The sequence below is a fragment of the Mastomys coucha genome, unplaced genomic scaffold, assembly GCF_008632895.1.
Source record: "Mastomys coucha isolate ucsf_1 unplaced genomic scaffold, UCSF_Mcou_1 pScaffold16, whole genome shotgun sequence".
NCBI classification, from domain to species: domain Eukaryota; kingdom Metazoa; phylum Chordata; class Mammalia; order Rodentia; family Muridae; genus Mastomys; species Mastomys coucha.
The window spans coordinates 1,699,166-1,714,447 of record NW_022196898.1 but is presented as its reverse complement, the minus strand read 5'-3'; the positions used below and the strand labels follow the sequence as shown (position 1 = coordinate 1,714,447).

General features: G+C 42.1%; 1 protein-coding gene across 7 annotated transcripts in view; it reads left to right on the top strand.

Annotated features, from left to right (window-relative positions):
• The window catches only part of Elf2 (E74 like ETS transcription factor 2), an 85,672-nt gene that overhangs the window by 60,238 nt on the left and 10,152 nt on the right, over positions 1 to 15,282 (top strand). For 4 of the 7 annotated variants that reach the window (XM_031376203.1, XM_031376201.1, XM_031376202.1 and 1 more), the window contains 2 exons: positions 13,217 to 13,330; positions 15,008 to 15,181. In XM_031376203.1, the coding sequence (XP_031232063.1) occupies positions 13,217 to 13,330; positions 15,008 to 15,181 (288 nt within the window). Of the gene's footprint in view, positions 1 to 3,200; positions 3,516 to 13,216; positions 13,331 to 15,007; positions 15,182 to 15,282 lie in introns of those variants that run through there. The other 3 variants (XM_031376206.1, XM_031376205.1, XM_031376204.1) reach the window with 3 other exon arrangements.

Below are 15,282 nucleotides of genomic sequence, written 5' to 3'. Positions count from 1 at the left end.
TAGGCTGGCCTCAAACTCAGAAGTCTACCTGCCTCTGCCTCCCAAGTGCTGGGATTAAAGGTATGCACCACCACTACCTGGCGTGGCTGGCCGTCTTGTCTACAGAAGTAGTCCCAGGACAGCCAAGGCTACGAAAAGAAACCCTATCTTAAAAAAAAAAAAAAAAAATTTTTTTTAACAAAGCATGTATTTAATTACATTAACAGGAATTAAGGGATTGAGTGTAACCCCTTAATGAAAAAGTATATGTAGTGTAATACCATTTATTTATCTAATCAAAGAATGTGAAATAATAAGTATGTTCACACAAATAAGTGAATATAGTCATGCAACAGTATAAAGACTTGATTCAAAGAACTGATTTGAAGAATATAATTTTAACCCAGCCCTTCCTCTAATACTTTTAACTGATTAACAAAATACCTCCCCCAATTTTGCATTTTAAAATGCCAACTATTGCCTAGCGTGGTGATGCATGTTTAATCCTAGTAGGAGGGAGAGGCAGGTGGATCTCTGTGAGTTCAATTCTAGTCTGGCCTTTCAAAGCGAATCCAGGACAGCCAGGGCTACAGAGAGAAATCTGTCTCAAAACCAAAACAAAAACCTCAAAAAACAAAAGCCAACTATTTACTGTCCCACACAGATTTTGAGGTGTGTAGCTTTGGTGTATGGCTTGGTTCAGGGTCTTCCACAAGGCTGCAGTCTTGTCAGCTGGGTTATCATCTCAAGACTTGCTTAGAAGTGCCTCCCAGACAGCTCACTGCACACGGTGCTGCTAGGAGAGCACTTTTATTCCTGCCCACTGTCTGCCTTTGCAGACAGTTGGAGAAAATGTTATGACATAAGTAGGATGTTACTCTTGCTCCTGGGGAGGGGTTAAGAGTATTCGGTATTTGGGTTCAAATTCTGACCCTTTTGTAATTATTTAAGGAAGGACCCTGAGATCCTTCAGCACTCAGTGAACAGAATAGTAATATTTGCTGTATAGGGATATACACAGAATACATAGAAAACGAAGGTAAGAAGCTGGGTAGTGGTGGCTCACACCTTTAATCCCAGCACTTGGGAGGCAGAGGCAGGTGGATTTCTGAGTTTGAGGCCAGCCTGGTCTACAGAGTGAGTTCCAGGACAGCCAGGGCTATACAGAGAAATCCTGTAAAAAAAACCAAAACAAACCAAAACAAACACACACAAAAAAAAACCCCAAACACTGAAGGTAAAGTACTTAGCACACAGGCTTTTATTTGGTGAGCAGTAAGATTGGTATTACTTTGTTTTTCCTCTCTGCCAGGATTTACAAGTAATTTTTATACAGTATTGTCTTCCTATAGTTTTATTAGCAGAATATGAGTTTATTTTAAGGTATATATTATAAAAGCCTGTGTGTTCATACTTAGTTAAATTCTGCTTATAACTATTTGATCATGGAGATTTCAAAAATGCAAATATGTTTCATAAAGGTATACATATTAGATTCTTGATAAATGCCATATTGCCAATTTGTACCTGTATACATTCTAGTAGAGGCCATTCTATTTATTATTCTCAGTAAAGTGTTGGCTTTTGAAAACCTGTTTTTAAGGCAGGGTAGACTTGCTTTAACAATAGAGGCATTCTGCTTTCATATGTTCTAAATGTGTAGAGATATTGTTTTCCAGTCTTTTTGCCTTATTTTCTCTGTACATATATGTTATGTATATAAATTAATATGCAAGGACATATGCAGCTTCTGTTCTCTAGGTGCTTAAAATGTAAAGTCAGACAGACATTGATGCAGATAATCAGGGTGTACATTCAGCAAAGCACACACATGCTTACACACACATTGCCTCAGATATATCTAAAATACAGTAAGCTAAAAGTTGTCAGACTTCAAGCCGGTCCTATATTGAGAAATCTATTTTATTGTTTTTAAGCCACATTGACTTGTCACCTACACACTACACACACACACCCCTTCAGTTTCCATTTCCCTACTAAATAGAATACATGGAAAATGTGCTACTGGAGCAGAAATTCTGATTTGTTATCAGTTTCAATGATCTGCCTAAAGCCATCAAATTACCCTTTGGTGTTCCTTATCTTCCTTGATACAGAAACTGTTAAAGATGCTGCCTGTCAATGGGAGATTCTTATTTTAAAATGATAGCAAAGGAAAAATAAGAGCTATCAGTTGGCTGATCCCTTTTGTCCTATGTTTGGCAGTCTTAAGTAAACCCATCTAATGCTGCAGTGGTGCTGGGTAAACTTGTAAAACCATATTGTGTTATATTACTGTCAAACTTTATTTATATGTAGTTGAGATAAAATTTGTAACCCTACTATTACAGATGATTATTTTTTATTCAGTATCTTTTATTGAACGAATAAAATGTATTGGAGGTGCATACATAAAATGTGTGGTGAACAACTTCGGAATAACATTTTATTTCAGTTTTTATGTTAAGAAATTCTGAAACAGGCAAGGCACTTAATTAAGTCTTATTCCCTGTATTTCCACTAATTTATAGCCACTAATCGGCTATTATTTTCCTTCCCTGTTATAGTATGTATTTGTAAGGTCAGTTTCAAGGAAAACGATTTTTTAAAAGATGACTTAAGATGTCTTTAAGCTATGAACGAGTAAGTTCATTTGTCCAAGTCAACCAAATAAAAGTGAGGGAGGACACACGAATTTCATGACCAGCCAACCGAGCGACTCAAATCCAGTAACTGAGGCTGGAGGCTGCCCTGCGGCTCTTTTCTGTTTACTAATTATCTGTCTAGTGTACTCTGACTTCTGTAGAGAAGACGACAGGACCAAGCCGTTTTTGAAGTAGTTGGAGACTCCTGACTTCCTTAGTGATGTTTCTAGAATATTTTCTAGGTACAAGTTTTTTAAAGTGCAGTTCTGTCAACTGAACTGATTGTATGTTGCATAAGCGCTGGGAAGGCCAACACAAGTTAAAGAGCCACCTCCATGTACAGCTGCGGGACTAGGTATTAGGTCTTTTCTAGGAAGAAAAATTTGATTCATGGCTCTTTTCCAGAGGGGACATTTGCAGACTTCGCTTCCGCAGAACGTGAAGCGCGCCTCTTCCTGCCGAGGCCCGCGTCCCCGAGGGCGGCCTGCGGCTCCCCAGCCTCAGGTGTCCGTGCGGCCGCCGGCTGCCGGCGCCCGGGACTTCCTGTCTGGGCGCGGGGCGGAAGGATCGCGTTGCCAGCCGGGTCCGCCGCCGCCGCCCCTGCCTGCCGTTAGGTGGTGGGGCTGCTCAGCCCGGCGGCGGGAGGCGGGCCGGCCGCCGCTTCCTGTCGGAGGACGCGCAAGGATCCGAGCGTCGGAGTGTGTGCGAGTGCGTGAGTGTGTGCCGCCCGCACGGCGTGTGTCTCCGGCCGCGGGTTCCGCCTTCTCCCCTGCCGCCGCCGCCGCTCGGGGTGTAAGTCAATGTGAAGCAGCAGTTCCAGCCCCGGGATAAACATGGCGACGTCTCTGCATGAGGGACCCACGAACCAGCTGGATCTGCTCATCCGGGCCGGTAAGCACAGGGGAACTTTTCTCCGGTGCATCCGTGCAGCGGGCGAGGGGGCGCCCGGCGGGCGGCGAGCGTCCCCCGGGGCGGTCAGCGCCCGGGTCCGCTGTCCGTCTCCGGCAGCTGGGCGGCCGCGGAGAGGGGGGAGTGAATGAAGTAATGGAGGCGACAGATCAGGAAGTGATCACCTTGGAGAGTAACCTGCCTCGGATCCGGGCTGTCGCTCCGAGGAGCGCGGCGGCGGCGGCGGCGGGGGCCGGGCACGGAGCCGCGGCTAAGTTGGGGAGTCGGCGCGGGCGAGTTGCACGCTTCGCCCCAGTGGCCGGGGAACCAGGAAGTGAGCGGAGCTGTTGTCCCCGCCGCCTGCCACGCTGTCCGGCCGAGAGGCCGCCCCTGCCCGCGGCCGGGGGCGCTGGCCGTCTCGCCGCCCTCGCCCTCGCCCTCGCCCTCGCCTCACACTTTACACAGCCGCCACTTCCGCATGGACGCCGCGGCCCACGGCGCTACCCGCCAAAACGCGCCCGGCCTCCTGCCTCATCCTTTCCGGAGCAGCGCCCGAGTAACGGTCCCGAGGCCACTTCCCGGTGCCGAGCGGGACACCGACCCGGCGTCTCCCCGCCCCGGCTAACGGCGGCGGTGGGGAGACCGGGCTACTGCCCTTCCTTCCCTCGTGGGGCGGGTGTTTCGGGGGGGGGGGGGGGGACGGGAAGGACACCGGCTGTATTCCGTGCCACCGGACCGGGGCTTGGGGACCGCGGAGGGGAACGTTTATTTTGGCCCACAGTAGATGGAAGCGAGGAGCGGTGCGGGCGGGCGGGCGGGAGGGCGTCCTGGCCCCGGGGAAGTCTCCGCTCGGCGGTGCCCCCTTTCCCCTCCCCCAAACCTCCCACCATAGCGGAAGCGCCTGGGAGAGGACAGAACGCGCGCGATTGACAGGCCCGCGGTTCCAATCTGCGCTTCGAGAGGTTCCAAATAAGAACGTTGGTTGCTGGGGGCGGGACCATGGGCCCGAGCCGGGCCAATGAAGATTGGGCGGGAGTGAAGCTGACAATGTACGCATGGAATTGGAGGGAAGAGGAGTGTAAACACGGAAGTGGCCGCGGGGGTGGGGGATGTGCTGCGCCACTGCTGCAGCGGAAGGGCACGGACTTAAGTTACATAGAAAAAAGCAGCTTTACTTGCTAGCAGTCAGCGCAGCGAGGGCCTCAGGTCGATGTGGCACTGCTTGAACACTGTTGCTTACCGAAATAATAAGCGCATGCGGTCCCTTCTCTGGTTCTGTTTCACATCTCCATGGATGTCGACTTGGAAGATGAGAAATAGTAACCAAACAGCCGTGCTGTAAAAGATCAGAGCAGTCTCTTTGCATCTATTGTTTTTAGGGATCTTGAAATTGGTAGTTTGGTGGACAAAACAGTTCAGTTTGGAAGAAAAATTATCAATATATGCTTAATCTCTAAATTTAGTGGAACTTTAAATATAAATAAAATCTGGCTAATAGAACTGTGTTTAACAATAACGGTGAGTAGTGTGTTTAGGCTGCGGCATATTTTACACATTTCAAAAGTAGGGAAATCACAATTTACTGAGCAGCGTTTAAATAAATGCCTTTTTGGATAGGAAGTTTTACTGAAGGAGAGGAACATAATGGAACTTGGGTCCTTGTTATATTCAGTCCACTGATCCGTATGAATTAGTGTACAGTTTTATGTTGGGTTAGTGGTGTTATGAGTGTAGAGTGTGTATAGTTAAAGAGATACTATTTGGGGGCAGGAGAAATGCTCAATGGTTAAAACCACTTGTTGCTCTTGTAGAGTTACTCGTGCCAGGGTTCAGTTCCCAGCACCCATGTTCACAACCACCTGTAACTCCAGTTCCAGGGGATATACAACCATGTGGTGCTCATAAATACTTATAGACAGAAACTTTGTAAACCTAAAGATGTTATTTCCAATGCATGTGAATACTTAAGAGAGAACCATTGCACAGTTTCTGCAGTCACAACACTGTAGAGTAAGAGGGCTTAATTTCACAAGTGAAAAGTTTCTTTTCTCTGCCTGAACTGTTGGAATTTCCACTAAAACTGAATGTGGCCTGTAGATAATTCCCTGGGAGTGCACATTGGAAGTCAATGTTTTTACCTTCTTATAGGCATTCTTGCTTGTAGGGCTGAGGATCCGAACCAGGACCTCCAGCATGCTGGGCAAGTGCTTTACCACAGGGCTACTCCTCTGACACTGGTTTTCTAAAACTTTAGATGCCATTTTCCAGATCTACTTGATTTTTGAGTACTGCTTACAGAAATCTTATACCTAATGTTTTTTTAAATCACAGTGTGCCATGAAAGACTTCCACACGCTGCTATTCTTTCTTGTTCATGTAATCCAAAGAATCTTTATAGGCTCTTTGAAGAAATGTAAAAGGATTTACTGATATACTCAGAACTAGTTCAATAAGTTAAAAGCTGGAGAAGAAAATATGAATTAAAAAAATTAAGGTTCTATAGTTTTATTGTTGATAATTTATAATGGGGAATGGAGAGTAATGATTTCAATTTTTTTCTTAATGTTTTTGAGATAAGTCTTATGTACCTCAGACTGGCCTCAAATGTTTCATATAGCTGAGGCTAGCCTTGAACTTCTGATCCTTGCCTCCTCCACAGGAATGTTAATATTAGAGGTTTGTACTACCACTCCCAGTTTATGTGGTGCTTGGGGATTCAACATTCACTCAGCCATCTGAGGTGTATCCCAACCCCAGTGTCTGCACGTTTTATTAGAAAGTGGATGGAATGATCTCTTTATCTCCTTGAGAAAGATCATCAGATACAAGCAAGCAGATGAAAAAAATCTATATAATGTGCAAGTGAAAAAGTAGCTATAATGATTGTAGTAATTACCTGATGATTGTGTAAAATGAGTGACACTTGGGAACAACTTAGAGAATAAATGATCACACTTCGAATTAAGTGATGTTAATATCACTTGTTTCTAAGCAACTACAGATCAAGGAGTGCCATTGCTATATCACTACAGGATATATTGCTTTTATCTTCTCTCTTTATAACTTAAGTGTCATATATATGTAGTCCTTTAGTTACTAACATTTATGCTATTAGGAGTTTGAGTGAAGGATGAAATAATTTCTTTATAACAAATCAGAATCATCTTAAGATTCAAAGTTTTTGTAGTCAAGACTTACTATTCTTACTAAAGTTGCATTTGGGTGGGCCATGGTGATGCCAACTGTGTTCCCAGCGCTGAGGAGGCAGAGGCAGGCAGGCTTGCCAGGACTACCTACTCACAAACTCGCTTCAGGAACCATGGAATCAAGGACTGAAGTTTTCTAGTTGGCTATCGATAGAACTTTGTCCTAGTTAACCTTAACCACTTAACCTCTTGAGCATATGACTAGGTAATCTCTAAGGACATTTAAAGCTCTAAAATTACAAGTGTCTCAACACATTTAATGCAAAGGTAAAGATATAAAACTTGCTTTTAAAAGAAATTTTAGAAAGTATGTTGCATGAGGATGTCAGAGCTTAATTAATTGCTTTAGGCAACCTTTGAAAACTTATAAGTATTTGATATAGTTTAATACTTGAGGCTTAGTTCTGGTGTGTGTGTGTGTGTGTGTGGTATGTGTAGTGTGTATTAATAAATGTCTGACATTGTTACTTTATTTATGTGAGCATTATGTGTATGCTGTCTGGACTTGAGGGAAGATTTTCAGTTTAAGACATCTGCTTTCTTTTCCCAGCGTGTACAGTCCTTGACTGCTTCTCCTCCTTTTCTTCTCTCCCCCTTCCCTCTCTCCCTCCTTTTCCTTTTTTTCCCTTAAGATTGGTCTAACTATGTAGCCCTGGCTGTCCTGGAACTTGCTTTGTAGGTCAGGCTGGCCTCAAACTCACAGAGATCCACTTGCCACTGGCTTCTGAGTGCTGACATTAATTTTTTTTTTTTCTTTTGAGAAGAGGAAAATTTTCTCTGGAAATACAGGATAGTCTCTATATGTGAATGCATGTACATTCAGAGGCCCGAAGTTGACATAAAGTATCTTCCTCAGTTGCTCTGCCTTATTTTTTTGAGACAGAATTTGTCATTTAGCCTACAGATTCAGCTAGATTGGCTGTTCAGGAAGTCCCTGAGATAGATCCTTCTGTCTCTGTCTTACTTTTACTGTTACAGTTGCCTGCTAACCAGCAGGGTACTGGGGCTTGAGCACCCAGCTCTTTATTTGGGTGCTAGGTATCAAATTGAGATCTTCCTGCCTGCAAGGCAAGCACTTTTACCAACTGAGGCACCTTCCCAAAACAGCACAAGTCGTGTGATTGACAAAACAGTCTGTATACTTGGTACTCTATATGTATCCGTGGTACTTGGGATTCTGCATATGCACACTCATATGCAGTTCAGAATTTCAGACATGGGTATGATTGCGCTGCTCTTGAAAACAATCAAAAGGTGGAATAGTATGGCTGGGTGGTGGTGCTGGCCATGTGTGCCTTTAACCCTAGAACTCCGGAAGTAGATTCACAGACAGATCTCTGAGTTTCAAAGCCAGCCTGATCTACAGAGTGAGTTCCAGGACAGCCAGGGTTACACAGAGAAACACCATCACACACACACACAAGACCCAAAAAAGCAAAAAGCAAAAAAAGAGAAAGGAAGGAAGGAAGGAAGAAAAAGTAGGTGGTAAAAAATGACAGTCGTTTTTTTTGTCCAGTGACTTAAGCAAGTTATTGGTGAGCTGACTCTGTGGTAAAGGCACACATACCAGGCAAGCCTGCAAACTTAGGTTCTATCTCTAGGAGCCAGGGGACGGTGGATGGAGAGAACTGATTGAACAGAGTTGTCCTCTGAGACACACACACACACACACACACACACACACACACACACACACACAGGAAGAAACATAGTTGGGGATGAATTGTATGCCTTAGTGGTAAGGCTCTGTATATAATCTCCAGTATAGTAAAAAATTCATTATGAAAGAAATTAACAGTGCAATATGAGTACTCAGATTTATATGTCAGCAAGTTGCAAAGTATTGTCAGGGCATAAAGTCAATCAGTAATTAAACGTAAAGCAGTTTTCTTGAGGAACAAATAGTGGTAGAGAAAGGTAGGCAGCACACGGATCGAGAGACTCCAGGACGCTTTCGGGGGAGTCTAAAATCTCAACCCATTTTTCAGAACATTAGGAGAGAGTGCACAGAAGCAAAAATTTAAAAAGAGTCCTTGGGTATGTAAACCATGCTGTATTTAGTGGCACAAGTCTATAATCCCAGCTACTCTGGAGACTGAGGCAGGCTTATTGCAAACTCATGGCTTATATAGGCTATGGAGTGAATTCAAAGCCAGCCTGGGCAAGCTTAATGATACCCTATCTGAAATAAAAAAATAAAAACAAAAATAAAACAGTGCTGAGGATATAGCTTTGTGGTAGACTGCTTGCCTGGTGTATACGAAGCCCTAGGTTCAATCCCTTTGAACACCTACCTCCAATACATGCATGCATGTATAACATATATACACTTGTTAAGCCGCTGGATTATTCTAGTTATTTCTCTTTTATGAATATTTAAGTAATGTGTATTGTAAATGAGTAAATATTTTTTGAAGTTTTAAAAAAAATTGTTTTTATTGAGGCAAGGCTATGCTGTCTAACCTAAAACTCCTGAAAATTGGGATTTCAGGCATGAAATAACTGCGCCTAGCTAAGTTTTAGTTTTCTAATACAATAACTATCTGTAGATGTCATATATTCAAAGTCTTTTTGAGATTCTCAATAATTTGAATGCAGAAGTGTCTTCTGACAAAAGTTAAGTTTAACAATCAATTTTGGCCGTCATTTGGTAAACTTGCTAGCCACCTGTGGGTATTGAGTATTTGAGATTTGACTGGGAAATTCAATTTTGAAAGTTTTTATATTGATTACATGCTGTTGTGGCAGTATTTTGGATATACTAGGTTAAACACAAGATACTAATTTCAGGTTGGTAGACCTTCCCCTTAAGGCCATTTATACCCCGTTTGTACTTTTTAAATGTGGCTAAGAGAATTTAAAATTAAGGCTTGTACCTAGTTGGCTGACTTTGGATTAGAAAGCTATTTTAATTGTCTTCTTATATTTTATAAAGCTGTCTTGGATGTGGAGGTGGAAGATCCTAGTTCCCCTTCCTTACTGCAGTGGTTTGGTCTCTGTCACTGCCCTGTCTGGAGGCATGAGAGGATGCGGTCAGTTGGTGCAGAACTTGACTGGTGACCTAGGAAATACGAGTTTACAGTGCTGTGTTTAGGAGAAACCACTGACACCTAATGAAGTATTCTTCATTTTTCCATTGCCCTCAAACTCCATTGCTAGTAAAGTTTATTTCTGACTTGAGAACACAGTTAAGAGCTAGATCCATTGCCAGCGTTCTCTTTGCAAAGCTGGGAAGTATGCCTCTTGTCAGGCTTAATTACCAAGTTTGGTATTTTGTAACAGCTGTTGAGTGAGTCTGGAGCAGTACATGTACAAATAGCAGCTGAATGGAGATGGACATGGAGTGGGCATATTTATCCACAGTAAATGGCGCACGGGCCACATTTATTGATGGTGTGGTTAAAACTGAAATCATTTTCAAGGAGACTTGGCCAGTGAGTTCAACTGCTAGAAAATGAGACCCAATTCCATATTAGTTTGTTTGTATTTTTAAGCCGAGTTGTTGAGTTTCTACCATGGATCTCATGCATCTTTCAGAGGCACTGGGCAGGAGTTGATCTGCACACACTGCTCTTACTTTGCTTACTTTGGTCACAGTGTACTAGTCAATTGATTTTTATTTATGTTTAGCATTGAGCTGCAGATGAACATGGTAGCTCCCAAAATAGAAAGCACTGCTCTTTAACAAGCTGCTAGATTTCAGAGTAACCGGAGAGTGGTTGACATCTGCACTGGGTTTGGTGGTACTCTTTGAACCTGAAGCAGCAGAGGCCAGAGAGCTGTTCAGACTCCAGGTGGTGGTAGCGCACTCATGCCTTTAATCCCAGCACTTGGGAGGCAGAGGCAGGCCGATCTCTGAGTTCGAGGACAGCCAGGGCTACACACAGAGAAACCCTGTCTGGGGGTGGGGGGCACCAGACTCGGCTCTCTGGGCACATGATAAAATACTCAGTGGACACTGCCTGATGATTGTACTTAACATTGGATTTTCTAGTTAGTAACTTATAAAGTAATAGTATATTTGGGGGTTATAATTTGTTAACTTTGGGACTCTAAGTTTGAGGTCAGAAGTAGAAGCAAGAAGACTTTAAAAAACTAATTGGAATTGGGTGTGACTAATTGTACTCTCATGCTTAGGGGAGCAGAGGCAGGAATGCTTAGGGGAGCAGAGGCAGGAGGATTGGTAGTCCAGGATCTCTGCTGTGTCTAGAGTTCCAGGCTGTGCTGGCTACATGAGATTCTGCCTTGAACAAAAGCAGATCAGAATGGAGATTGTTTATACTAACATAAACGTAAAAGAACACCTCAAGCTGCCTAAGAGTTCATGGCACACAGCATGTAACTGTTAGGCAAGGGGTTTGTTGTTGTTGATTGCTTACGTTGTAACATCTGTAGTTTTATTGCCCTATGACTTTTAAGTACTTGAAGCTAATTGTAGTACAATACAGTTTTTAGAGTATATCTTCATAATATTACATAAGGAATTAGCTTACCCAGGATAGTTTATTAATAGCACCTAAGACAACAGCTAAATTACAACACCAATCCTGCCTTCAAGAGAACGGCTCCCAAGATGATGTTTAAAACCTGAGAATTTGCTTCCTGGGATTTGTTAGTGTGTGTGAGTCTTAGAGGGGGTCCCTGTGAAAAACAGTCTCAAGAATGGTGCTGTCTTTTACACTTAATACTAAGTTTTTTTAAAGTTGAGCTAGCAGGGCTGAGTGAATCCTTCGCCTCCCTGAAGCTGCAGATAAGAGTAAGCAGGGTCACCTAAAGATAGATTGACTTAGAGGTTTGGCTGCCTCTCCGGATCCAGTTAGCTTTGAGCAGATTTCCATAAATGGAAAGAGCAACTGGAGAGACGGAGTACCTTGCTTGGGAGTGTGGACGGTGTGTAACAGGTGCTAGAACAGGCCTGAAGGGTTAGAACACATGCTCCCCAAATGACTTCGTTTCTAAAGCCGAGGTTTTAGCGTTTGGTGAATTTGGAAGCTGTAACAGTTTTTCTTTTTACAATTAAAAATCTCTGGCCGAGACAAGCCAGAAGATTCATGTCTGTACTTGTGGATTTGTCATGGTTTTATGAAATTTTTATGACTATTCATGACAAGCTCTTTAAGGGGGACATCATGAGAAAAGTCCGTCAAATTAAAATCTAGTATTTATGTTTCAGAACTTCTAACCAGTAGTTAAGTCAGTAATTAAGTCAGAGTGTGAAATAAATGCACAACTAAGATAATGAATTCTTAACAATTCTCCTCTTAAGGTCATGGGGTTGCCCTTGGTTTGACACATAAAAGAAATGCATATTTGCCTTTCTATAAGGAAAATGTAGTGCTACATCGCTTAGAGGTGGAACACTTGCTCAGTTTCCATGGGAGGTGTTGGTTGGATTTGATCCCCAGCTTCTCAGAACTAAACAAACCAGTTGTGAATCCAATGTTGGATTAAGATAGCTCCCTCATCTAAAGGGGCTTTCACTTACAGGAGCAAGCAGTCATCACACTGAAGTTCCATTTCATGTCAGGAACTGTATGTGATTTTCACAGCTTTATTGGAAATATCCTGCTCTATAAGTGGCAGGAGAGAGTAAGTGGGTTGCCTTAGTGGCAGAGACTAAGAACCCAGGCTGCCAGGCATGAAAGTGCAAACCTCTACTTGTACTTGACTGTTTTACAAGTCATTTGATAGCAAAGCACAAAAGAAATACAAGCCACCCATGTTTTCATGCACCCACCCACATACGTACTTATGTGAAACCTAGCGAAGTGAGTCTCAGAAAAGAATAAGCTTACTATAAGGAAATTTCTGAAGTATTGTTGACAGTAAAACTAAGAATCCTTGTCTGGAGGTTGTCCACTCACAGAAAGCTATATAAAAATTGAAGTTATTCCTTAGGCTAGCTTAGAAAAGTGTTTCTTCCTGATTTCTGTTGGCTATCCTATTACTCTCAATTTAGTGAGATTACTTACCTAATTGTCCTATAGGGTTATTATTCTTCCCTCAACCTCTCTTCCTGTCCCCTAAACCCTGTGGACGAGTCCCTCAGGTTTTAAATTTTGGTCTAAAATGGATGCAGGCTTCAGATTTCAAAGTTCTTTTTTTGTTTTCCTTTTTAAAAAGATCTGGGTACTCCTTGCTGACTTCTTGTCAGCTTTGTTGGGGTTTGGAGTTGATATAGGGTCTGTCTGTATGTATAGTCCATAATAGCTTCAAATCCCACTCCCTGCCTTAACCTTGCAAGTACTAGGGTGGAAAGCATGTGGCTTATTCCTGGCTCATTGGTTGCTTTTAAAATCAGAATTCGCTTTAGAGAACATAGACATTAGTTGTTGTTGTTGTTGTTGTTATTATTATTATTATTATTATAAGTAGTTAATAAATACTCAATGACTTAAATAGAATTGTTCACGTGGACATCATCTCATACATATTCAGCAATATATTCTGAATTGCTAGTGTGTTCATTTTTAATTAAGAACTCTCCTTTTTTCACAGTGGAAGCCTCAGTTCACAGCAGTAATGCACACTGTACGGATAAGACCATTGAAGCTGCTGAAGCCTTGCTTCATATGGAGTCTCCTACCTGCTTGAGGGATTCAAGAAGTCCTGGTATGTGAGCTTCCCGTTTTCTCCTGTTGTTGGGTCACATTGTTTCCTTTTAGAATGAAGAAGTTAGCTGGGTGGTGGTAGTGCATGCACACCTTTAAGTCCCAGCACTGGGGGGTCAGAGGCAGGCAGATCTCTGAGTTTGAGGCCAGCCAGGGCTACATAGAGAAAAAAGCTCTATAAAAGAAAATGAGAATAGAAGTAAGCTGTTAATGCAGAGGAGTTATTGCTAGAGTTCTTAAAGGTCTAGACATACACACCTGATATCAGTAACTGATACGAAAGGTTCTAAATCTTAAATACTGTATTTGTTTATGCTCCATGATTATTTTCTTGATTCTGGGTAAATTGTAGGTAGTTGTAGTCCATTGTAGTCCTTTAGAGTTAGACAGGTTGGGCCCTTTGCTTCCTATAATCCTTTCAGTCCTTCACTCTGATCAGCAGGCAGTAACTACATGGAACTGGCCATGGTAGAGAAGAAAAGGAGTTTATTAATTTGTTTTATATTCCTTTTAGCTTATAAGATAAGATTACTTTTATTATTTATTTAATTGGGGGGGAGGCTGATTTTAATAGTGGTGGTGTACTAATTTGATTTTGTCCTAATTTTAATACCGTGTACAGGTATTTAGAGTAAGTTGCTAAGAGTAGCCATCTTTAAAAGGTTATTTTATGTGTATAGGTCTTTGCCTGCCTACATGTCTGTGTACTGTGTGCATGCCTGATATCCATGGGTGCCAGAAAAGGATCGGATCCTCTGGAACTGGAGTTACGATGGTTGTGAGCTGCCATGTGGATGTTGGGAATTGTATTCCAGTCCTGGAAGGGCAGCCAGTACTCTTAAACACTGAGCTATCTTCCCAGCCCTGCAGCCATCTTTTTAATTGGATTAGGAATCCAATGCATTCTTCAAGGTGTGGTATCCTTATTATTCATGCGTATGTGATAGAAATTGAAGCAACATCATTGTCTGTAATAGAATACCAGATAACAATCTGTATAGTAATATTTTAGTGATGGCCTAAAATTAAAAGTTATTCCTTTTTATATTTTAAAATGAAATATAACTGTGTACTTTATATTGAACATATAGTTATAAACTTTTAAATTTTGTATCATGTCCTTGTATTCCTCAGTTAATAAATAATGGCAGATATATGCAACAAAAGTAATTACTAAAGGACAGTTCTTTTCACATTTTCTCTGTGAAAATATATAAAATGTTGCTACAATTAACTTAAAGTTTAAAGGGAGTTGAAGAAATAGTTAAGGGGTTGAAAGCAGTGCAGACTCTTGCAGAGTACCTAGGTTTTCAGCATCCACCCACATGGCGACTCCAGTTCTAGAGGATCCGATGCCCTCTCCTGGCCTTTGTAGGCACTAGGAACACAAGTACATGCCAGCCAGAAATGTTTACACACATAACATATTTTTTTTTTAAGTATCTAAAAGTATGAAAAAGAGGTTGGCTCTCAAGGTGATCGTCCTAATACTTATTTTACACTTGTGTATTGTAAATAATTTTGGATATTCAGTAACTTGATTTCTTCAAGCACAAGTTCTTATCTTTCTTGCTTTGAATAATTCATTTGTAAACCCTGCCTCTTCTAATATTGAACTATCCACATAGGAAACTATAATAGGGGTAGGAAATTTTAATTTTTCAACTTTTTTTTATAGTGGAAGTGTTTGTCCCTCCTTGTATATCAACTCCAGAGTTTATCCATGCTGCGATGAGGCCAGATGTCATTACAGAGACTGTAGTGGAGGTATCAACAGAAGAGTCTGAACCAATGGATGCCTCGCCTATTCCTACTTCACCAGACAGCCACGAACCAATGAAAAAGAAAAAAGGTTGAGTATATGTATTGCTTGTGATACATCTTTCCCATCTTATGTTTTCGTTGGTTGGTTTGTTTGGTTTTGGTTTTCCGAGACAGGGTTTCCGAACTCAC